This window comes from Maniola hyperantus, chromosome 5 (genome assembly GCF_902806685.2).
Source record: "Maniola hyperantus chromosome 5, iAphHyp1.2, whole genome shotgun sequence".
NCBI classification, from domain to species: domain Eukaryota; kingdom Metazoa; phylum Arthropoda; class Insecta; order Lepidoptera; family Nymphalidae; genus Maniola; species Maniola hyperantus.
The window spans coordinates 11,663,341-11,688,375 of NC_048540.1; the positions used below are offsets into that span (position 1 = coordinate 11,663,341).

Genomic DNA, 25,035 nt, shown 5'->3' on the forward strand with positions numbered 1-25,035 from the left:
CCAAAAAAATGGGTTTACCCCCTCGAGCGATATCTCGTGAAATAGGTATTTTAAAATCATGACTTTTCTGATACAGTTTCTGAAAAAACACCCTTCTAAGAAATAATGACCGCCAAAGGTTTTAGCAACAAGCAAGACTACAGAATCACGTTATGCGTGTTCTGATGGTCTGGCACATGACCAGGTTTTTTATAAACGGAAAGGAAATGTCCCAAACTGGTCACTATTGCTTGAGCGAGCAGAGCGTCTGACTTTTGGCAGCTAAGTTTTCATTTAGATTGCTCGAACATCCATAAAGCGTTTGGGCCTTTCGTAGATGCTGCAGATAAGCTTCAGCTTCTATTTCAGTGCGCTAAGTCTAAAAGTCGATGGCTTGGTGGAGAGAAACGATCTCTGTGATCTGCAAAATTATATTCTTTCCACTAAAACCTCAGTAGTGAATACTCTCAATGCATATTTAAGAAGCTTTGGGATATCTCTATCTCTTTTAGAGCGAGTTTTAACTCTTGTTCATGATAAAAAATTAGCGACAAAACTCGAACCCGGAGCTGGTTGATAAACGTGATAAAAATTATACTTCATAGGAAAATAAAGGGCATGAGAATTTTATTTAAAAAATATAAGCTCAAGCTTCTACGACACATCCCAAAAATCTTTCTGGAATTTTCCTCACGTTGTTTACACATACAATAACGATAAACGACGGTGGAATTATAAATACTTAAGTGCCTACTGTTGTTCAACACTACACAAGCCTGAACTCAAATCTGAACAGTAATTTTTTAGAAATGTACATTGGGGCCGATTCTCTTGTACGCAATCTCTAAACTAAACTAAAATGACACGTCTAAATCTATTGCTATCTCTGTCATAATGTTGCTTGCGGAAAAGGATAGCACTAGATTTAGACCTGTTAATTTAGTTTAGTTTAGAGATTGTGTACAAGAGAATCGGCCCCAATATCTACAGTAATGTTATGCCTATTTACCTCGAATAACTTTCTGGCATATCTGTATCTACCTAATAGAAAACCATCTTACAGTAGACTTAGGAAACATGAGCTTTGTATCAATCAACAGCCGTAAGGCTTATTGCCAAGCATTTCTTCAATCAATGTGATTCTTTACTTAACTGTATTGCTTCCGATTCACTGATACAGTACAGTACATTAATTAGCAAAAGTACCGCAATATCAGCCAATAATCATGTTGGAATCACCATTCAAATTCCAACCAATCGGAGCATAGGGTAAAAAAAGCGAAATAGTACGATTTACATTGCTCAAAGCTCATGATTCTGGTTTTAACACTACTTAAACCCACAATTTTACTACAGCACGCTTGCATAGTAATGTTTCACACTTCTGTACAAAAAGTACTCTACTTAACTTGAAAGTCGAAAACACAAACTTTATACCAACGCATCTATTGACATTTCATCAAGGCATCTATTGCACGGAGTCATTTTGACAATCTCACTTAAATACCGTTTTCATCAGTAGGAACGCCACTGTTAGCATGGATTATAGATTTCCATGAATTGGTAAGAGACACAAATTGGATCTTTAAAACTCGTTAACATTACAAACACAATTCTGAACGTTAACAGCGACCACACTCCAAAATGATTTGCCATGAAAACATTGGTCCAGAAAAGAAATCTCAAACAGGTTCTGTACAAAGTTTTACGTTAAAGTTGCCAATTAAACGAACATTTAATAGGTGTCCATTGTCCAAATTGCAATTTATAACATATAGATTTTTGATAAAAACTCAGGTGGCAGAATCGGTGTTGCAGCGAGTGGTCGGTGAAGAATCTAATAAGGTGGTTCAGAAAACTTTGTGAAAAGTATCAACAGAAAAGCTTCGCATGGATGCATAAACTTCTCTAACGAAGCCAGACATTCCTTTGTCATCTTCGCTTCCGATTCACTGAAAAACTTTAAGATCTGCAGAAAATCTTCGTGTTTGCTGCGTCTATTACTTAAATAAAGATTTTCATAGACTTAAATAATTTTAGTGAATCCTTACTCATTTCTTCATGTGTCTATATGCCATTTTGTTTTCTTCATTGTTGTACAGTTCATTTATTTTCATATGTTCTCTTCTATCGTCCTGTTTAATATCGAAGTTATTCATTAGTGTGGTATAACAATGATTTTAACTGACGCTATAAATTTTTGATACAATTTTAAGTACATACGTTCAAATTATGTTTCAAGTAATTGAAATATTGTCAATTTTATAATATTGTGAGTTTACTCGCAGTTAACAGTTGAAATATAAGAAGCAACGTTTATGTCACTATATCTCTGCGTATAACGTACTTTCCCTAGCATATTCCTTTACTGCACTTAAAGTTTCGACATCAATTACTTTGCTCTAGACCTTCCACATGAACTCTATCCTTTTACTCCAGGATTTATCTCTCTTATGCCTTCTATATTGTTTTTTTTTAATTACATATAATGTGGCATAACATTTTCCCTCTTCATTCTGAATTTTGCGTTTGTGTAACTGCATGACATTACAAATTGCATTAGTTTAAGATGCGGTACATCCCATTTTGTGCGCTACACACTTTTGTGTTAGAAATTTCAACTGTAAACTGTGTTAGCCTTCTTAAATCATTTGCCCCTAACTCTTATGATAAACAAAAAAAACAATATTATTGAAATTTTTGCAGCAATTCCCTTGATGTGTTAGTTGTGATGTGTTATTAGATAATGTTTTCTCTTCAGGTGCTACACAAGCAATTCAACTCCCCAATCAATCTTTACTCGGAACAAAACATTGCCAATTCGATAAGACAGCAGACATCGCCTCTGCCGTAAGTATTAAAAATTATATCAGAATGTAAATTAAGTACACTTTACACAGTTTAAGTTAAGAATTTAAATACACGCTATTGTAGATCTAAAAGTGTTTTAATTTTTCATCCAATGATACTCTTTGACTGCAATATTACATGGTATATTATGACGATGCACTCTAAGATGGAAACGGGCTAACCTAGAAGGGATGGTAATTTTATTAAACCCATACCCCTAATCGGTTTCTTTGCCGCATCGTTACGAACAGCTAAATTGCTTGGCAGAACGACTGCGAATGTATCGAATTTTAAAATGGAATGTAAAGAACTTGTTTTTTTTTGCTATATTTAAATAAATATCTGCTGGAAAGTACAATCTTTATTGAATTTATCAGAGTACCTATGGGATGAATTTTTTCCTGACAATTCACAAACAAAATCGTATGTATGAGCTAGTAAAAGAAAATACATTAATTTTCTATAGTTAAGATTAGAACACAACATTACACAAAAAATACGAAGGTCAAATCAACCAACGCTTACGTTAGAAGAAAATTTCAAGATCATGGCGGTTTGCCAAACGAAAATACTTATAAATTTAGTTAGGCACTATATAATAGACACAATATTTGAGTTCGATACGTCACATCACTAAAAATTAGTACAATTAATTTATTATTGATATTCATCAATACTTATTCAAGTACGTATCTATATAATGCCCTCTATACTTTTGTTACTTTGAATTCCAATTTTTCGTTAAACTCCTATAGAAATAGTGTCATTAAAATATTCCTAAGCATTGTAATTCAAATAGAAATAAAATATGTAGTCCATCAGGATTCTCCCATTTACATCGCAACATGTGAATTAATATAATATTTGTTTGCTTGCGTAGCTCTAACGGCCATTACGGACGGCACGTTCTCAAGAGGCAAGTGTTTTACTAGAAACGCCGCCAAAACAACTGTCGACGCCCATCTCACATGACGCATTAATGCTTCTTTATTTTTACTTTGCTATCTTCTCGCCTCTCTCGAACTTCTATCGATCTATCGAAACGGCGACTGCGTCGACACGTTGCCAAACTAAACCTTTACAGAAACCGACGGAAGCGTCGGGCATTATTACATTTCATGCGCCATTCCGCGATCACACCGCGCGAGCGTGGCGACACTCGTAGCCGTAGGAAGTAACTCTAGTTTAATATCGTACTGTCAATAATCTTAACTTTAAGAGCCTATTCTACACGATTAATGTTAGTATTTTTATCGACCTCTCCTTCCTGAAACACAAACACTAATCCCGCGTCCGCGCACTAATCCCCTCCCCGCCCGCGACGAGTCTAATCGTTTTCTCTCTATTACGCGCTGCGCCCGCTAACCGACTAAATACTAACTCCCCCACCGCCCGCGGCACAGCCACAGACCCACGGTGCTGTACGACCCCGCCAAGTCCGAGACCTACCGCGCGCTGCAGGAGGGCACCGAGCCGGCGCACGAGGTCAGCACGCCCGCGCACACCAAGGTCTTCACGGCGCCCGCCACCAAGGTGCGACTACTATTCTACAGACATTCCCCCGATTGTGCAACAAAAACGAATACGTTTTTCTCGTATTATTTACTCGTTTTTCGTAATCGTAACCGACAGCAAATTCTGCTCCTGGATTGGTAGAATTCGCTGTTCATCTTTTTTCACAGCCAATCAAGGGACAGATTACGATGAATACGTTTTTCTTAGACAATCGGGGGGCAGGTGGAAGGCCCCATATAGGCACCACGATCCAGAGTTTCAGAACGTTCTTATATGATTTATACGCACCGTACGTCCAGGGCTTACGGCGCGCGCACGTAGTACGCGACAGGTTGAGATGTCATTCGGGGTGGAGACGCCCCGCACACCCCGCCCCCGCGCTAACCCGGTTCGGGATAGCGTGGGTGACATGCGGGTGTGCGAGGCATCCCTCCGCTTCATACCTGGATTGCCATCTCGACCTGTCGTTTACTATATATACAAGTTTTACAGGTCTTTCTTATAAAGTTCATAATGCAATAGCTCCAAATCAACATGCCTTTTGAAATACCACAATAATTGTTGCTTTTCACCTTTTATGCTCTTTGCGCAAATCTCATATAGCCCTTATTGACGCCCTTAGCCCTTAAATTAAACTAGTTGACGATTCAAAAGCACTTGTAAAAGTTTACTTGAATAAAAATATATTCTATTCTATTGGGCACATAACTGTAACATCAAAAAAAAACGCACGATTAGAACGGATTCAATAAAACCTCTTCCTTTTTGGAGGTCTGTTAAAAATATATGATAATAATATAATGGCGTATAGTCCGTAAAAAATTACCTACTCCTTACCATTTTAACCCCATGGGTCAACTGTCATAACAAAAGTACCCACCTTTAAAATAAGGACTAAAATCGTACTTTTGAAATGAAATTTGACACAAAAAGTTAAAATGGCGCGTGAGGAGTCAAGGTTAAAAAAAAAAATTTATTTAAAAATCCGCGGGCAAAAGACAGTTCCCGCGGGACGCATACGAAGTCGCGAGCAACAGGTAGTAATATATAAAAATACTGTCAGTGAAAAAAAAAAAATACTGTTTATTAATGAAATTACTATTTTTACTTACCTACACATTATGCAGTATTTTTGCTTCGCGGTTTTCAATCTTTGTCTTGTATCCTAGAAGCCAGCGCCACAACCAAAACAGCAACAGCCACCTAAAGGAAAACAGACAACTTACGTAAGTAAAACCAAAATAGCATAATCAGACAGTCATACATACGGGCCATACGGCGGTTACGCACTCCTCTCCGATCCGAGTCCGTGACAATATGTTCCTTTTTAGGGTTCCGTAGTAAACAAGGAACCCTTATATAGTTTCGCCATGTCCGTTCGTCCGTCCTCGGTTAATCTCGGACTATTAGTGCTAGAAATCTGTAATTGGCATGGGTATAAATACACTCTCTGTTACGTAGTCCCATACAAATGATAGAGGCAAAAATCTCAGTGGGCGCTAACCATTTTGAGGCACCAACCAATCACAAACGAAACTGTTTTCTAATTGAATTTCGAATGTTTTTTGAAAACATGATTATGATTGGTTGGTAACTCAAAATGGTTAACTTAACGCCCTCTGAGACTTTTGCCTCTATCATTGTATGAAATTATGTAACAGAGAGAGCGCTATACTAAGTTCTTTCCGCGGATAGGGTGTAAGTAAGTGACGACGATTTATAAAACCTATACCCCTAATCGACTAAAGACAGACTACTACGAAAAGAATGTCCAACTGAATTTATGGATCACGTCACGGTTCTAAGTTTCGGCATAGTCCCAGGCCAAATAATTTATCCATAATCTGTCGATAAGTTAGGTTTAGGTTTAAAGACGTTTAATAGGCTACTTGACTCATATCTAATTTCGTCCAATAAATGATTATTTATTATAGTATTTTGCTTAAGACAACGAAATATATCAATAACAATTATTAAAAACGCAGGATGGATATATAAATCCAATTAAAAAAAATACAATTTTTATTTTTATTTGAAACGCAGAAAACGCTGTCAGCCATGATGTGACGTCATTAAATATGTAAACAAAGAAATGTCATCCCTATTGACTAACGTAGTATCCATATATATAAAATTTAAAGTCCGTAAAAGTTTGTCAGGACTTTAAATTATCTACTTTTTTTACATTCTCGAATGATACAATAACGATAATTACTATATTTTTCATGTAAACTAGTATAGAAGTCATGTTTATTAAGATAATCTATCGGCCAAACATGGCCGACAGTGTTTTCACCTGTCTAAGAAAAATATATTTTTAAATTAAAGTTTTACGGTTTTTAGGGCGCAAAAAAATATAGTGTTAATTTTTTTGATCTAATAGGACAAATATTAACCATTTAAGACCTACTTAAAAAAAGGGTCAACTAGCCTATTCTCATAAAGACAAAGTCACTTACATGAGAACTTAATTCTAGGAATAAAGTTTACAAATATTCGCCATTTAGGTACTCATTCATTGCATTTGTCGAAATGATTCGCATTACTCATAATGTGAGCAGCTAAGTTACTGTAACAGACTCACACCCGTATTTACAATCATTACTAGGTCTCACAGTGCACTCGAACGCAGTGTAAGTTCCCCCAATTGGAGTACTGGGTCTGGGTGTCACGTCAATTTTCAATGATCTGATTGGTGGAACCTACACTGCGTTCTACCTACACACACCTACACACCTACACACATACAAGTGATACTTTTTTAAATGATATGAAAAAACTTTATATAAATGTACGATTGCTTGTGCCACTTAAGCTGTATCAGGATTCTTCTATTTTTAATAAATAACAACGATGCTAAGTAACCAATCGATCGATCGAACGAAGATTGAAACGTAACTGTAAGAGTAGGTAAAATAATAAACTTGTTGTCGCAGGTGAACTCGCTACAGGAGGAGAGCATCCAGCAGTCCAACTCCTTCAAGCGCCTCATGTACAACGTGCTCGGCGACACGGAGTTCTAGCACTAGCAGACGCGCGCTCTAAATAAATACAATCTATATCAAAACCTACGACCTTTCCAAGTTTTAGTGATACGCGAGTATTATTAATAACTTAACAATGTGGCCTTAAGCGTTGCCATCCATTGACTGATCGGTTACTTCGTATTTGCGGCGGTAACGCACCTCCTTTTGACATGTGGGGTTAGTGTACCAAAAGACTAACAAAAATGTAGGGCGCTACTTTAACGCTCCTTAAACTGTGTGATGTTATTTTTCGGTGGATTTTCTAATACTCGAGTATTAGCGATGTTATTTATTTATACGATAAGTAGCGAAGTAACTATTATTTACTAAGTATTAATTTTATTACCTATCTGTTTGTACAGAAATATTACGTTATACATAATGGATATATGAAATGTTGAGTGTACAGTCTAGTCACTTCGACCCGAGCTCAGGTCGAGCGCACACGAGAATGAGATTCGATCAATTTATAAATAAATTATTTATTTTTATTTAATAACTGTTTGTTTTATTTCAATATGCCCTAAAGTCCTCTAATGTAGGTAATATCGACTATAAAAAATTTATACCACTAATAGGGCAAGATCCCGGAAGAGCCAGACCGGCCTTATTTTCTGAGTAACAAAATGTGTTGGAAAGAGTAGTGTTTGTACGTACCTTTAACGTTCGCATATTTGCTAGCTTGAGCCAGGGAGCAAATAAAAGATATCAGCTGCTAAAGGTACGTAAACGTGCTAGGTACGCATAAAATAAGACAGATCTGGCACTATTGGGATTGTCATTAGCACATAAAATTACGAGTATTTTTACTTAGTTCGCTTACAATATAATTCAGTTTTACTTACAATTAATGTGTGTAGATTACACACATTAATTATTATAAGTAAAACTTAATTAAATAGATCTGTCAAAAATGGTAAAGCAATTTTATGGTCGACTATCATACATTGTAGCGTTCACTAGACACTAAGTATGTAAAATAAATAGACGTAAATCTCAAAATAACTATATTCATAACCTGGAGTTAACAATTTTACATAACAAAATAAAATACAGTCTTACAAATTTCATGAACGATAAGTACACAGATCAAAGGGTAAAATTAAATTTTGAGCGAAAGAAAAACAGTAGGTATAGGTATTAACTTATATCACAATTGACAATATTCAGACCTGGGTGCTTTCCGCTGATATATTTGTCCTTTTAATATACATAATAAGCGCTTAGAATATTAACATAACAAATTACATAGGTACAATCATAATAATTATTAAATAAGGCACTAACTATAATATTTGACGGTACATCAAACAGAAATGCTTTGGATACAATACTCATAGCACAAGACTGCTTGCTCCAAAATAACTAAATCATACAACAAAGCTAGATGTTAGTTTGTAATGCCAATTATACATCGCATAAAATAATGTAACATACATCAATACCTCTGAATCGCCACTCCAGTGATGTTTTTTTCAAATGAAAAAGTAAGTTAGCATAATTGGGGGTTTTGGATCTTAACATTTATTTTATAATAGTGATACTTAAGCTGAATTTATTTTAGGGGCTTTGAGTATGCAGGTTGCAACTTGGTTATGTTGGTATAAATCTGCTGAACCGATTTTCATAGATATAATAATCAATTCGTAATAAATAAATATTAGTTAAGATATAACACCAATAAAAGGAAGTTGTCAATGAGACCGAAAATACACTAGACCAATTAACCTTCTTACGATATACCTACCTAATGGGGCCGATTCTCTTGTACCCAATCTCTAAACTAAACTAAATTAACATGTCTAAATATAGTGCTATCCTTTTCCGCAAGCAACAGTATGAAAGGGATAGCAATAGATTTAGACGTGCCATTTTAGTTTAGATTAGAGATTGCGTACAGCGGAATTAGCCACAATATCTACGTTAATTATACGTACACATTATTAATGGCCAGTGTGTTATTATTATTCACCAAAATGACAAAGAAACTAATACTAATCCACCCTAATAAGGACTTTCATTCAATTATAAGTATCTTAAATTATCAAAAAATCGGTCTCTGTATCCTCTAACAAATAGTTTGCGGGAACATATTGGGTATGAAATTAATATTTAGTTAATAGCGTAATGATATTAAGATATGCATTAAAATCGAAAGTAAATAACATTTATAATAATTATTTACAATTATACACTATTTACTCATTTTCATTTAATTTATATATTGTCACCTTGACGGTTATTGATACACCTATATATTATTTGTGGAAACTATATTATAATGTTAAATTGTTAAAGAATATTTTCGGCCTATACGTATAGAGAGAAATATACACAGTAACATGAAATGATATTTACACAATTTTAAGATACCCTTCACTCTACGTTCAGGCTCTTACTGATAAAAATGTATACACTTTATACATGAATTATACACGTCAAATATATGTCAGAAATGTGTATAAGCCTCGTATAAATCAGTGCGTATTTTTATTAGTAAGGGCCTTATTCGATAAGGAATAACAGTAGAGAAGTTCACGAATTATTTAGCACCAAATGTCAAATCTATTTTAATTATTTTTCTATCTAACTACAGACACGATAGAAGCGATGTTTATTGTAACAACTAATGAGTAGGTATCTAGATAAACATGAGTCATTAATTTAGTACACAGGCTCTTACCAATAACACACTGCTTAAGTGGGCATTCGTATTTCCTTCCATAATTAATTAGACCTATAAAAACCACAATAAGAAGTGTGTTATTTTTTTAGTCAGGGCCATACTTAGATAACCGATTCTCTAGTCTCTCCCTAAACTAAATTTAGAGTATCTGCATCCTTTTCTTTTTACTAATGCTAAAAAAGGAACGGAACATGACTTTCACATTTAAAGATTCTAAATTTTAGTGCACAATACAATTTTAAACAGCAGTTTCGCGACTGCGCGCTAAAAACACGGGTTTTACCATCTAAAAATTTAATTTAGAACTGTCAAACTGTGTCTGTCCTTTTCATATTACATTTGTAAGAAGAGCATGCGAATACTCTAAAATTAGGTTGTGCTCAAAATCGGTGCCACTGAATATTATTGTTATCAATGCTTTGGGCAAGAATTTCGGTTAGGCTGCTTTTACATTAGAGGGCGTAGTACGCACATACGAAGCGACTCATCTTTTTCTAGCTAACGAAGGCAGCCTTAAGGCGATACTATTTTGAAAATCACAACATATAGACATTATCATAATGGAAATATCTCATATTGTCTATTACACTCTTGCACCTTATATGATAACTGTAGCTCTACGAATGTTAAAACCAAGTTAAAGATGATAATGAAGATCTTGAATAAGTGTGCACAATCTCCAAAGCTTGAGAAGCTATAACTCCTACCTACGTAATAGTCTAATCGCATGCATTATGTAGTTAGATAACTTCGATTAATTATCCATCCTACGTTATATCATTGTCTGCAGAGAAGATATTTTTATAATTTCTTAACTCTTTAAGACTCAAGACATACTCGACTAGATCAGTCGAAGCGCAATGTACCTACAATATGAATATGTGACTTCGCTTCGACTGCGCCAATGTATCTGAGCTTAAGTGTAAATGCTTGTAGGGTTCATTGTGTTTTATAGAAACAGAAACTGTTAATGTATTTTTAAAACATATTGTAAAGAAAAGTCATAACCCCCTTCCTTCTATTTTCTATTTTTTAAGCTTCAATTCAAACAATTCAAAACAAACAGATCTCTTTGAGGTGATGTATAGTTTATGGAAAATGTGCAAAAAACCATTGAATTATATGTGAATGTTCGAAGGTTTCAAATGTTATACAATGATGAAACCAAACACAACTGCAGGCTTAGCACGAAGTTTGATAGCTGCAAAGTGTTAATCGCAATCGACTCTGAAAGGTAACATTAACTGTCTTAATATTGGTTTGGATGAAAGCACAGTTGCTATAAATAGGTACTGGGTGTATTTTATTCTGTACCTGCAGTGCCTATTACAACAGTTGCTTCATCACAACTGTCGTGCTAGCCCTCCAATAAGAAGATTACATGACAGATGTAAATGATGACTAAAATAACTAAACTAACACAAATGAGAGATAAAAAATGAGATAAGATATTACTACTTATGGTAAGAGATTCAACACAGGTACACGAAATAACGTAAGAAATTACAAACAACTTGAAATATTTCTGCCGCATTTTGTAACAAGGCATCGCTCACTGCAAAGTTTATGCGAAATCGTGGAGGCGTTGTCGCGGCGTGGGCGTTAAGGACGTTGCCTGCGTCAAAAATAAATTATTTCTTACTGATGAACTAAAAGGTCTTCCAGAAAGAGTAAAATCTACGTCCTCAGATAGTTTTAAGTTTGGTTACCATTTTAAATTATCGATTTAATTAAAAAAGCACGTCAAATGTTTATGACGTCACATTTCAATATTTCATACGACTTCTTTATTACATAAAGCGTTTTGATATTTGATAAAGAATTGCTATAATATGGTCAGTTGGCAAAATCCCTACCGAGGGCTCCAATGTACTCCATGCCGAGTAGGGAGACTTGAACGCCTGCGCCGCGAGAACGTCATTATTACTTGTTAGTAGATACTATCTATCCTTACAGTATTAAAATATTTCTGCAAATAAATTATTTGAGAGCTTTTTTGTTTGTATGTGAAACTTGGTTCCTATAAGTCATAACTGTTCAATAATTTTTTTGTCTATAATATCTTACCCGTGTCATCTTTTAGGATTTAAAGGCGGAGATGGGGTGGAAGGAGCTATGGAATCCAGATTGTGGCCTAATATCTCACAAATTCACATTAAATTTTTTTTTAATGTGAATAAAGAATATGATATATATTAACATCCAAACTATATACATATGTATGAACTAAGACATTATGACACACTAACGCACAAGCAAGTTAGCGTAGATATAAATAAATTCATTAAACAAATCACAAAATTAAAGCTCAGGAAACGTTGGGAGAGTCAGCTTTTTTTTCTACAAAAAAAGTCAAAACAAACTTGAACGTTAATTCCACAACGTAATGTACCTACTTCGTGTGAAGTAAAATCTATTTTTCCGCAAAAAGTATAATTTGCGGAAAATAGATCTACTCCACGACGACACCTCATGCTCGGCGATTTAGACGCTTGACTTCGCTTCGCCTCTCCACCAATGTGCCTTGAGCCTACAATGAACTGAACGATCGCTCGTTGTTTTCTGACGTCAGATGCGTGACATTATTTGAATTTCCAGTATAAAGGTTGTCTACAACAGAGCGGAACGGAGACGAGATGTGTTCAGCAGATCAATCAAATTCAATACATGACATGATAATTTTCTCATCTCATCACGCTATTTTCATTATTACAATTTCAATCGTATGTCAAAATAAAAAGGCTGAGTTTAAGTTGCTATAAAAAGACTGCACTCCGCTGATGAGCTTTGCACCTTCCTACTATGCTTATGGCGCGAGCGGAGCATACGTCATGTAAGATAAACACTAGGCAGACCAACATAATTTGATTATTTTTTTGGTTACATTTAAAGAGTAGCTTTACTAACCCTACTTAAGTAGGGTTTTACTTTAAGTTTAGTTAAGAGTAACTTTTTTAGGTAATTCTGTTAACCGAGTGTAAAATAAATATTTAGGTAAGCAGGCAGTATAGTATTTTATTTAATCGTATAGCATTTGATTACCATATAATAATGTGAATATTGCGATAGAAAAATAAGAGCACTAAATAGAAACATTGATTTGACGAGCTCGTACATAAAAGGAAGAATTGCATAGAGAGATGTTTTAAAGGACGGATTGAATCAGCAGGAACATTTAAAGAATACTTATTGTTTTTTAAATATTCGATTTTTTTATTTATGCCGCAGAATGTAAAAACCCAGTCAAGATAGCAATGACAAAAATAAATTTTAATGTCCCTTGTGAATAAATCAAAACCCGTTACTGAATATTTTTTTAGTTTTGTTCAATTTTTTATTCCCTATATCAAGGTCCATTTTTGTAAACAAATTCATATTACTTAATTAATTTATAATTTCACCAAAAAACCTACTATGTCTATATTGTTATTGTATGAAATAGGAAAGGATCCCTAAAGCTTGAGATTAACATTTACCGTTTGTTTGTAATGTATCATTCAAGCACTTGGCTTGCGCTTACGATTTGCTCTCGCGATGACGCGACCTGCATTGATTTGTAATGTAACACTCAAAGGGAATTCGCGGAAAAACCGACAGTCGAGTGAAGCACGCGGCGCTCGCCGCGAATGATAAATAAAATTACAAACTGACGTTACAAGTCAGTCTTTGGTTTGAGTTACAAAAACTTGATACATTACACCAAAATGTTACAAGTCAATCTCCAGCTTAAAATAGTTTTCTTTTTTACTAGTGGTTTAAAATTCCCACATTATGACCTAGTTAAATAAACGCACTGTGTAAAAAATCCTATAAAGAACAAACCAATATAACCTGTTGACTGGATCATATGATACATTTTACAAAAAATTTAACATATTAGTAAGATGTAAGCTCGTCAAATTTTTGTAACAAGAGAATGATAAAGGCCCGGTCACACTTACAACAATCCACGTCATACAACTAGTAGGTATTTAATATATTTTAACACACCACCAATTTTGCCTTTTATCAGGTCAAGGCGGACGTACGTTGTGTTTTCAATTAACGTGTAGCATTAAAGAAACGAATCGAAAAGAGAAGCGTTAATCATACGATCTCACTTTCACAGTACTCCTGTGTAGTGTTTAGTGAGACGGAATGATTGGACTACGTGTTTTGCGCGCACTATACTAAAGCTTACGGAATTTGATAAAAACACGCGTCGCGTGGCGTAGGGTAGTGTTGTAAATGTGTTTCTGACCAAAGAACATTCTCTATCCATTTAGATTATAAATATTAGGTATACATATACTTCAGGAAGCTCAAACAGCTACTAAGTCCTGTTAAATCTGTGTATTATTAAATAGGTATGTTATGATGACTATTTACAGTAATACTAATCAATATAATTCCATTTTTACAATTACAATTTACATACTCGATGATAAAACGTTACAAACTTAGTCAAACTACAACTACCAAGTATAGCTAAAACAAAACAAAAACATTTAATACAAAGTTATGTATATCTTTTTTTACAACCAGGAAAAACTAATAAATGCATGCTTTTATTTGCTACAAAAAGTCAAATATTTGGGATACCAATTAAATGTTTTGATAAGTTATAATTTTAATAAATTTGATGATATAATTTGTGGAAACTATTATAATGATACATGTATAAAAAATTCGCGAACGTTTTGTTTTAAAATAAGTAATTTAAAAAATTATTTGATTTATTATATATTAATATATGTTTTATTATATATTATAATATTATTTTTCATGTGATGACGAAAAATAAAGCTTTCCACAAACTACCAATATCCTAGCTGTTAATCAGATCTATCACAGACTAAAAATGTAGTGCTTTCGAACAACTATAAAAAATAAATTCAATATAACATTAATATGAGTAATGTTGGTGGGTTTATTGCACATTATCATTTATCATATTATTTTTGTTCATCTTCTGTTTATATATTATGCATTATTATTTGCACATTTTTAATAATTGTTGATATATTATGTCAGTATAATAAGCAAGTGATACATATAGAAAGTTCAAAATATATTAATTAAATTTCAAAAAATGTGATGCTAACAATATGGAGAAAAATAAGGGCCGTAAATTATGCGTTATATCTAAACAATGGTATGATAAAAATTAAATGAGGTATTTTAGAGAATTTATTTGTTGCTATGCAAAGTTTGCTAAAATGAGAATATATCGGTTGGTGAAAGTGAAGTGCTGTGCTGACTGCATGTTGCAGTTTTAGTGCTGTGGATATCCACAACTGACTGCGCAGTCCACTTGCAGTTCACACTTCGTGCCCATCATACGACTGCACATCGACTACGTATTTCGGCAATTTTCATACAGTTCTATCAACTCGCGCTTGGCCAAAAATTTGACTATGCCGAAATTCTGTTCACAAAAAAAGATAGTATGGTTCCAACAGTTTCCCTGTATCTCCTATGGTTTTGGATTTCGGTCGCAGTTTAAAAAAAACACACTGTATCATCATCTGCTTACGATTGGCATAATGGCTCATGAACGAATAGTGAAAGCACTCTACAGCTTACATGCATAAGTGTAAGCTGTTTGTTAGGCCGCGATCACACCTGTAAGTTTTACTTAGTAAATGTACTATTTAGAGTTTTTACATTAGTAAAGTCGTAAGTTAATCACGTAAGCTACTTACCTGAGTAAAATTTACAGGTGTATCGGCGGCCTTAATTTTGAACGCAATCATTATACACAGTTTGAATTGCAGTCCTATTAATTTTATGATATTTTGTTTATCTGTAAATAACATGCATTAAACAGACATTTTGCTCCAATAACTTCTAATAGAACAAAACAAGTAAAAAAGGCATGGCAATAAGGACTAGGACTAGACCATTTAATTGCGGAAATACAATTCGTAAATAGTTTATTTGCTATCAGTAAAAAAATGACACTTTTTTAGTTTCCATAGAAAAGCATTCATTAACAAGACAAATCAAAGTATTCTAAAACAATATGATTATTGTTTAGATATTTATAACTTTACATAATTATTATACATGTAGGAGGAATTTACTTAATTATTGTTATAGTTTTAGCACTTAGCAATTTGTTGTAATACCATTTTCAGTCATGATGGCATGGATGGCAGGATGATCATAAAATCAATAAACTGTAATAATAAAATCTTACACCTTTGGAACCATAAGCATGTGTATGAGAAGCAACAACTAAAATGAAAGTTATCATCTATTCTTATAATATTGGCATAAGTTGTCTTAACAGAAGTACAATTCATATTTCATACATCTTACATAATATGACTGTGGTTATACAAATTCTATTGATATTTCATAATGTCACTTTAAGTATAATATTATTATCAAATTAAAAACTCTCAACTATTATTTTGCACACTTATTTTTTTTTTTTAATTCAAAACATTTATCGCCTACATCTTTGAAATAACTCATCTGTCACATATTTCGTATTCTCGGAATGAGTTAGAACAGGATCACATCCGCACGCATGCTCCCGCCTCCCACGATGTGATAATTTGACACAAGCCAGAAGAGCAAGCTCGACGAGATGAAACAATTAAATCAGCTACAGGCGTCAGTATAAAAGCAGCATCGATCCGAGTCACTCCTACCTGACAAAGTTTGAATCACAGCACAATTCTTCTTGATACAGTTTCGCTTTCGATCACCACAGTAAATTCAAACGACTGGAGTCGTTGCCTTCGCGCGGGCACTTCACAGGTCAGTCGTCACGGCGCTCGGGCGGCGATCTCGCCCCGCACTATAACTTGGTGGAGATCTCGTAGGGCGGGCAGTGCTCGGCGCGCGCGCCGGTTCGCTAGTAAACCGTGTCGTCGGGGTAGAGCGTGAGGCCGGCGCGGCCTCAGGAGGGCAGCGGCGCGGCAGGCGGCGACGCGGGCGCGAGCGCGGGCGCGGGCAGCAGGCTCTCGCGCGACGCGCGCAGGTTGGGCAGCGAGCGCGCCGCGCGCGCCTGGCGCCGCGCCTCCAGCGCTAGCAACGAGCGGATGTCGGCCTCCAGCGGGTCCACGTTGATGTGGTACACGCCGCCCTGCGACAGGGAGATGCTTTACTTGCGACGACTCAGCGCGGACAGGCATCAGCGCGCCTCTAGCTCGCTCACCTCGAGTGCCGATGGAGCGGCCGGGTGCTCGGACGGGGGCTGCGCGAGGCGCGTGTCGGAGTAGCGGCGCGCGTCGTGCGGCTCGTGGTGTCGGTGAGCGCGGACAGGCGGCGCCGGCGGCGCGCCTCTAGCTCGCTCACCTCGAGTACCGATGGAGCGGCTGGGTGCTCGGACGGGGGCTGCGCGAGGCGCATGTCGGAGTAGCGGCGCGCGTCGTGCGGCTCGTGGTGTCGGTGAGCGCGGACAGGCGGCGGCGCGCCTCTAGCTCGCTTACCTCGAGTACCGATGGAGCGGCTGGGTGCTCGGACGGGGGCTGCGCGAGGCGCATGTCGGAGTAGCGGCGCGCGTCGTGCCGCTCGTGGTGTCGGTGAGCGCGGACAGGCGGCGGCGCGCCTCTAGCTCGCTTACCTCGAGTACCGATGGAGCGGCTGGGTGCTCGGACGGGGGCTGCGCGAGGCGCATGTCGGAGTAGCGGCGCGCGTCGTGCGGCTCGTGGTGTCGGTGAGCGCGGACAGGCGGCGGCGCGCCTCTAGCTCGCTTACCTCGAGTACCGATGGAGCGGCTGGGTGCTCGGGCGGGGGCTGCGCGAGGCGCATGTCGGAGTAGCGGCGCGCGTCGTGCCGCTCGTGGTGTCGGTGAGCGCGGACATGCGGCGGCGCGCCTCTAGCTCGCTCACCTCGAGTGCCGATGGAGCGGCCGGGTGCTCGGGCGGGGGCTGCGCGAGGCGCGTGTCGGAGTAGCGGCGCGCGTCGTGCCGCTCGTGGTGTCGGTGAGCGCGGACATGCGGCGGCGCGCCTCTAGCTCGCTCACCTCGAGTACCGATGGAGCGGCTGGGTGCTCGGACGGGGGCTGCGCGAGGCGCATGTCGGAGTAGCGGCGCGCGTCGTGCGGCTCGTGGTGTCGGTGAGCGCGGACAGGCGGCGGCGCGCCTCTAGCTCGCTCACCTCGAGTGCCGATGGAGCGGCCGGGTGCTCGGGCGGGGGCTGCGCGAGGCGCGTGTCGGAGTAGCGGCGCGCGTCGTGCGGCTCGTGGTGTCGGTGAGCGCGGACAGGCGGCGGCGCGCCTCTAGCTCGCTCACCTCGAGTGCCGATGGAGCGGCCGGGTGCTCGGGCGGGGGCTGCGCGAGGCGCGTGTCGGAGTAGCGGCGCGTGTCGTGCGGCTCGTGGTGTCGGTGAGCGCGGACAGGCGGCGGCGCGCCTCTAGCTCGCTCACCTCGAGTGCCGATGGAGCAGCCGGGTGCTCGGGCGGGGGCTGCGCGAGGCGCGTGTCGGAGTAGCGGCGCGCGTCGTGCGGCTCGTGGTGTCGGTGAGCGCGGACAGGCGGCGGCGCGCCTCTAGCTCGCTCACCTCGAGTGCCGATGGAGCGGCCGGGTGCTCGGGCGGGGGCTGCGCGAGGCGCGTGTCGGAGTAGCGGCGCGCGTCGTGCGGCTCGTGGTGTCGGTGAGCGCGGACAGGCGGCGGCGCGCCTCTAGCTCGCTCACCTCGAGTGCCGATGGAGCGGCCGGGTGCTCGGGCGGGGGCTGCGCGAGGCGCGTGTCGGAGTAGCGGCGCGCGTCGTGCGGCTCGTGGTGTCGGTGAGCGCGGACAGGCGGCGGCGCGCCTCTAGCTCGCTCACCTCGAGTGCCGATGGAGCGGCTGGGTGCTCGGGCGGGGGCTGCGCGAGGCGCGTGTCGGAGTAGCGGCGCGCGTCGTCGTGCGGCTCGTGGTCGCGCGGGCGCGTGTCGGTGAGCGCGGACAGGCGGCGGTGCGGGTTGCCGCGGTAGGTCTCGAAGCCGCCGCTCTCGTCCTCCTCGTGGTAGACGGCGGGCGGCGGCGGCGGCTCGATGTTAGCCACCACTTGGCCGCGCGTGCTGCGCTCGCGCCGCTTGCAGCGCACCGGCGGCGAACCCGATATCGGTATCTTCTCTGGAGCGTTTTGAATAAGTAGTATCCTGAAATCACAATTAAAACAATAGGTATATCTGGGAGGAGCAATCATAACTCAAGCATATTGGAGCAGTCGAAGTGTAGCGACGTCTCTGCTAAAACGTTACACGATATTCCAAAGTTGCAATACGTAATTTACTTTGTGTGTAACAAACAAATTCACCGCCTCTTTTTCATTTCACTTCACATTTTGTTCATCAGGTCTTGTAGCGAATAGGTATAACTTGAGAGTTGAGTATAAAGTTAAACACGCCTTAGAAATGAAACTTTTCCGTATAATCCGTATATCAAACTCAAGGTCAAAGAACATCCGATTAGGTCGGGTCCAGTTGAATTGCAATCCTCGTTGTGCGCCTCTGCACTATTTTGGATATTAAAAGCAGCACTAGAGCCAGCGCACTGGACATTAGTGAATAATTTTCTATTATTTGATATTGCCTGAAATCCAATGACCAATCGCGATGGAGGTGCCCTTGCATAGTCCTTTCATTAATAATAGATTAGGTAAGGTTCTATCGCACTACAGAATATAATGTAGATATTTAATTTTATTTATGATGACTTCATATTATATAGACAGGACTAGGTACTTACCTAGTCTTATCTATTTCTGACTCATATCACCAGCTTTCCGGTGACCTTTATGGATTCGATAAATAATTATTAAAAAAATAACCAATTCGCAACAAATAATATCAAATCAAAACAACATTCCTTTAATATTGTTATTGATTGTTTTAAATGCGCATTCTGCAGATAACGCATGACACAATAATGATACAATAATAATCAGGAAAAATTCGTCAGTATACATAGGTGGAAATTCGTAATAAACCGTTCTAAAGACCTAGTTACGGTTTCATAACCTTGAGCTGTATTTGTACCTACTTGAAACAAAAGAAATACCATTACACATTATCTATACGTACATGAACAGACCCAATTACAGGTTGTCAACCTGAGATTGCAATAAGGTATCAGTTATGTACTAAATTATACCTAAAATACACCTTTAACCAAAAGAAATAAGATACTTATGTTTGATGCAGATACTAGTGGTGATACCCTAGTGGTTAAGACCTCACCCTCTTAGTCGGGGGTTCGGGGTTCAATCCTGGGCATACACCTCTAACTTGTCAAAATTATGTGTGTTTTAAGCAATTAAATATCTCTTGCTTTAACGGGGAAGGCATCGTGAGGAATTATCGTGAGGTGAGGGAGCATGAGAGTTCTCGATAGTATTCTCAAAGGTATGTGAAGTCTGCCAATCCGCTCTGGGCCAGCGTGGTACGGCGAGGCCAACCGGCACGGTCTACAGAACGATCGCGACGCTCTATGGATGGGTGCCGTTGAATATTGTATGTTGCGTTGTCTCGCAAAATAGAGGGGTAACATAAGGCACGAGGGCCGCTCGATACAATGCGCGATAACAGGCGCACACACTGCATTTTGCTGAATTGGGTATTTGAATTTGATAAATGTTATTACTTTATTATAAACTATGATAAAAATAATGACGTACGCTGAAAAAAAAAATTAAAATCCCACAAAGATTTACAAAGTTACAGCCATTTTAATTTTGGAGTGGGAGGGTCTTCTATCCCTTTCTCGCAAAACGAAAATTTGTATGAAACCGCACGAAGCTACCATGGCATTAGTAGGTGTGACGTCAAACTGCTGTATCGCTATCTCTGTCTAATCTGAAATATTTAAATGCTTATAACTTTTTTGTTATTCAATCGATTTAATTAGTTTTTTTCAGTTTACGTCATTAATTTTATTCTAGTTTATAATAAAGTAATAAAAAAATTGGAGTCAAATACCCAATTAGGCTGACCTTATCGCCTCACGCCTGCATGTACTACATATTATGTCTATGTGTAAGTACGCCTGACGCACGTATCATATCACGATATCACGCGTATCGATCAGTCCTGAAACTATTTCGTTTTATAAAATACTTGCTTACGCTCATGAATTCGCCCGCGTGGACTACGAATATTTCGAACCTCTTTTTTACCCCCTTAGGGGTTGAATTTTCAAAAATCCTTTCTTAGCAGATGTCTACGTCATAATAGCTATCTGCATGCCAAATTTCAGCCCGATCCATCCAGTAGTTTGAGGTGTGCGTTGATAGATCAGTTAGTCAGTCAGCTTTTCGTTTTATATATTATTTAGACTATTGTTTTCTTGAAATAGATTTATTCGTTTATGGGCCCAGACGCCCGTCAGAAGAATAGGCGTAGGAATCTGTTGTATTCATTCATTAGCTAGTCTAGTTCACGGAGTCTAGCCTCGTTTAGAACATTACCTGTTGTGGCCTCTCCAGCGGTTGCAGAGGTGCAGGTACTGGCGGCACTGGATGTACATGAACACGGCGCCGCCCGTGAATCCCACCGCCACCACCACGAGCCTCGTCCAGAACGTTACCTGTTGTGGGCCCTCCAGCGGTTGCAGAGGTACAGGTACTGGCGGCACTGGATGTACATGAACACGGCACCGCCCATGAAGCCCACCGCCACCACCACGAGCCGCGTCCAGAACGTTACCTGTTGTGGGCCCTCCAGCGGTTGCAGAGGTGCAGGTACTGGCGGCACTGAATGTACATGAACACGGCACCGCCTGTGAAGCCCACCGCCACCACCACGAGCTTCGTCCAAAACGGCCACGCTTAAACAACACAAGCTTCAGTCAGTGTCAGATAAAATCAGCAGCGCACGCACAGTGGGTGATTTATCTCCTCTAAATTAGAAAAGTTTTCGCAGACATTGTGCTGGCACCTAACAGGTAATTAAGGCAGTGCACCACGGGCATCTCTATGGTGACTCGCCAATTTGTAAACTTTTCTTTCATTTCCCGCGCAAAGTAAAAGGCACTGTTCTGTGCACAGCCACAAATATCCGCTCCATTGTAATCCAGAGGTTTTTTTACCGGAAACCAATTGCACAGGTAGAACACTCATTATGTCATCTGTTCTGTCTATCAACCTCGCTGACGCATCATCATATCTTTACTCCTGGAGATCCACAAACAAACACTAGCTTGTCATCGAATAAATAACATGTTATGCCTCGCTCACTTACGTATATTGACCAATAAGTAGAATGCAAAAAGGTTCCTTACATCGCCGCCTTAACGATATTTCAGGTTTTGTGAGTGTCCATTGCAAACGCACATTAAGAAGCTTTACTCCAAAAAGTTTCACTATATTTAGTTACCAATGAGCCCCCGGTTGACCTCCTCCACGGCACGCTCTATGAGCACAAACAGGGACCACATCACGCAAAGCGCCGCCACGCAGTGGAACAACACTGCACAACACAGCCGACGCCTCTCAACACCCGACATCTCTAACAAACGCCACTGGAACAAAGGATTTTTAAGATTTTAATACTGAAGCAATTTCCAAGCTAGTGGGAGAAAAAGTATTAATAATCTTAATCTAAATATACAAAAGGAAAAGGTGACTGACTGACTGACTGATCTATCAACGCACAGCTCAAACTACTGGACTGATGGGGCTGAAATTTGGCATGCAGAAAGCAATTACCACATAGGCATCCACTAAGAAAGGATTTTTGAAAATTCAACCCCTAAGGGGGTGAAATAGGGGTTTGAAATATGTGTAGTCCACGCGGACCAAGTCGCAAGCATAAGCTAGTGTAGATATAAAAACTAGATGACGCCCCGATTTTCGTCCGCGCGGATTTATGTATTTTAAATCCCGATAAAAAGTAGCCTATGTCCGGCCCTGGGATATATGCTATCTCTGTACCACATTTCGATGAGCCGTGAAAAGCTAGCAGACAGACAGACAGACACGCTTTCGCATTTAGAATATTAGTATGGAAGTGTGGATTGGAAATCAAGAAGTTTATGTAAGTTGTTCGATTATAGAGAATCCCGATTCCCTTAAGGGGTTTTAAAGAAGGGCAAATGCAACCAAATGCACCTGATACCTTATTATTTATATCTTTTTATGGCATAAATGACAAGTATACTGTTTTGTTTTTTGTCTGATAAACATTCATGATACACAGAAAGCCACAAATAGCATATAATATGAAAACAGGTTAAATTATTCACATTACTAGTAGGTAAAACTTCCTATAACATCAACAAAGTTGTGATATATATCAATATCTAGTCTAAGCAAATTACATAATTTATTAGTGAAGGTTAAGATGATATCACTGTATTGCTTATTTCTAAGTATATTATGTTATTGATATTTATGTTTCTAATATATTCTATTGATTGAACAGGGATCAGCAAATTACTATAATTATTATATAAATGATTATTATAAAGTATTATATATAAAAGGAAAAGCTGACTGACTGACTGATCCTAGAGTTGTTTTCTTTAAGAAAACTTAACTTGGTAAACTTGCAAAGGTTGGAAAATGTACCTAAAACCAATGTCAAACCAAAAAACTGTGCCATCCTTGATAGACAGCAGCTTTGCAAATCAGTGCAGTGGTAGATTACCTTGATAAATCTAAAGCATTTTTTAAAAGAACATTCATGTCAAAAAAATCTATTTGAATTTTGTGAATATAATGATAGTACAACTTAAGAAGCTGTAGGCCATGATAAGGTAACAGACAGATACAAATTCGCATAATATTAGTATGGATGTTGTGTTAAACTTACCTCTCCGAATGGTTTTATTTTTGTGTGCATAATAAAATTAAATTTGCATAGTTCACATGATCTTGTTTCGGAAGCTGTTAGCCATTGTTGAAGACAACTCTGATGTACATATTTGAGGCTTCCTATGGACAACAAAGAAGGGTTTATATAAATAATTTCATTAGTAACCAACTAGTACAATATTCTATGTTATAAAAAGTAATTCATTTCATTTATTAAAATCATTTAAAAATATAACATAATGTTAAAAAATTTTTCACAGACTGTTAAGACTTAACAATATTTCACCTTTACTAGGTCATATTCGTACATCTAAATCTATTCATTTATGCTTCACCTTTTGATAATATAATAGCAGACAGTAATAATTTACGCAAAGGAATGTCGCAATCGTAATATAAATAAACATGATAGTTTGCTCAATCAAATAAAAATTATTAAGTACATAAACAGTGATCAGCTGTTCATAAAATAAAAGAATAACGAAAAATGACAAAAATGCATTTTGGGTATTATTTTTAATATTACCACAAACCATGTGTACCTAATGTTAATAGCACAGTTATTGCAAAACAACAAATTTGTACTAAAACAGGTGGGTTTACAATTTACAATAATTACTTACCAGAACAATAGCAGGGTGCTAGTAAAGGGTTATGTACTTCGCTTTCGCAATGGCAGATTCGACAAATATCACCGCTGGAATTGCTGCAGGAGGTCTGGCTACTCCCAGACCCTGCGCGTACGGCCTCCCTGCCACATCCTCCACCCCATTCCCAGCTTTCAATATCAGAAGAATTCTTCACGTTTATTTGCTGAACCGGCATTATGAAACTAATCACTCAATGTTGCACAGTTACCATAGTCCTTAAGTATTTAATCATCGATCAGACCGTAATAACTATGATGGTTTTATCATCGAAAAAAGCACACAAATGAACACTGAAACATGGCAATGGCATTCTCATTGACGATCCCGACATGGAAATAGATACAATATCGGTTTACTTCAATGCTTTTTCTTGCTCTGATATTATATATTTACATTATTTAATCAAACTTAATAGAATTAAACGTTGAATGAAAAGATAAAAACATCAATAAACGACCGTAGCCTGCATTAAAATTCAGAAACATGAATAAAAAACACAGACCAGTATTCCGGAGTCCGGAATAAACTTTACTCTATGATTTATTAAAAGTTTATTACCAATGTTTTAAGGCGGCTATACACATGCAGTCAAAGTGA

At 38.8% G+C, this 25,035-nt stretch overlaps 2 protein-coding genes across 13 annotated transcripts in view; one reads left to right on the plus strand and one right to left on the minus strand.

Moving 5' to 3' along the window:
• Zasp66 (PDZ_signaling and DUF4749 domain-containing protein Zasp66) overlaps positions 1-7,869 on the plus strand; it is a 32,625-nt gene extending 24,756 nt beyond the window's left edge. For 7 of the 12 annotated variants that reach the window (XM_069498615.1, XM_069498619.1, XM_069498621.1 and 4 more), the window contains 6 exons: positions 1,777-1,824; positions 2,741-2,829; positions 3,710-3,745; positions 4,233-4,362; positions 5,514-5,570; positions 7,281-7,869. In XM_069498615.1, the coding sequence (XP_069354716.1) occupies positions 1,777-1,824; positions 2,741-2,829; positions 3,710-3,745; positions 4,233-4,362; positions 5,514-5,570; positions 7,281-7,367 (447 nt within the window). In that variant the 3' untranslated portion in view covers positions 7,368-7,869. The remainder of the gene's footprint in view (positions 1-1,776; positions 1,825-2,740; positions 2,830-3,709; positions 3,746-4,232; positions 4,363-5,513; positions 5,571-7,280) is intronic. The other 5 variants (XM_069498614.1, XM_034968879.2, XM_069498616.1 and 2 more) reach the window with 5 other exon arrangements.
• A 495-nt stretch (positions 7,870-8,364) lies between these two features.
• Positions 8,365-24,937, minus strand: LOC117982582 (E3 ubiquitin-protein ligase MARCHF8-like). Its single transcript, XM_034968944.2, has 6 exons — positions 24,412-24,937; positions 23,787-23,908; positions 22,350-22,494; positions 21,681-21,801; positions 18,821-19,136; positions 8,365-17,134 (listed from the first exon to the last, which is right to left on the minus strand). The coding sequence occupies exons 1-6, from the start codon at positions 24,611-24,613 to the stop codon at positions 16,949-16,951; spliced, it is 1,092 nt and encodes a 363-aa protein (XP_034824835.1). The 5' UTR covers positions 24,614-24,937; the 3' UTR covers positions 8,365-16,948.
• Between the last annotated feature and the right edge of the window lie 98 nt (positions 24,938-25,035).

Bases quoted from the DNA above. Each gene is read 5' to 3' on its own strand.
- LOC117982582 (XM_034968944.2), bottom strand. From the start codon at position 24,613: ATGCCGGTTCAGCAAATAAACGTGAAGAATTCTTCTGATATTGAAAGC. The intron at 19,137-21,680 runs GTAACGTTCTGG...TTGTGATTTCAG, and splicing joins CGCTGGAGGGCCCACAACAG to GATACTACTTATTCAAAACG. The intron at 17,135-18,820 runs GTGAGCGAGCTA...TCCCTGTCGCAG, and splicing joins CCGCTCCATCGGCACTCGAG to GGCGGCGTGTACCACATCAA.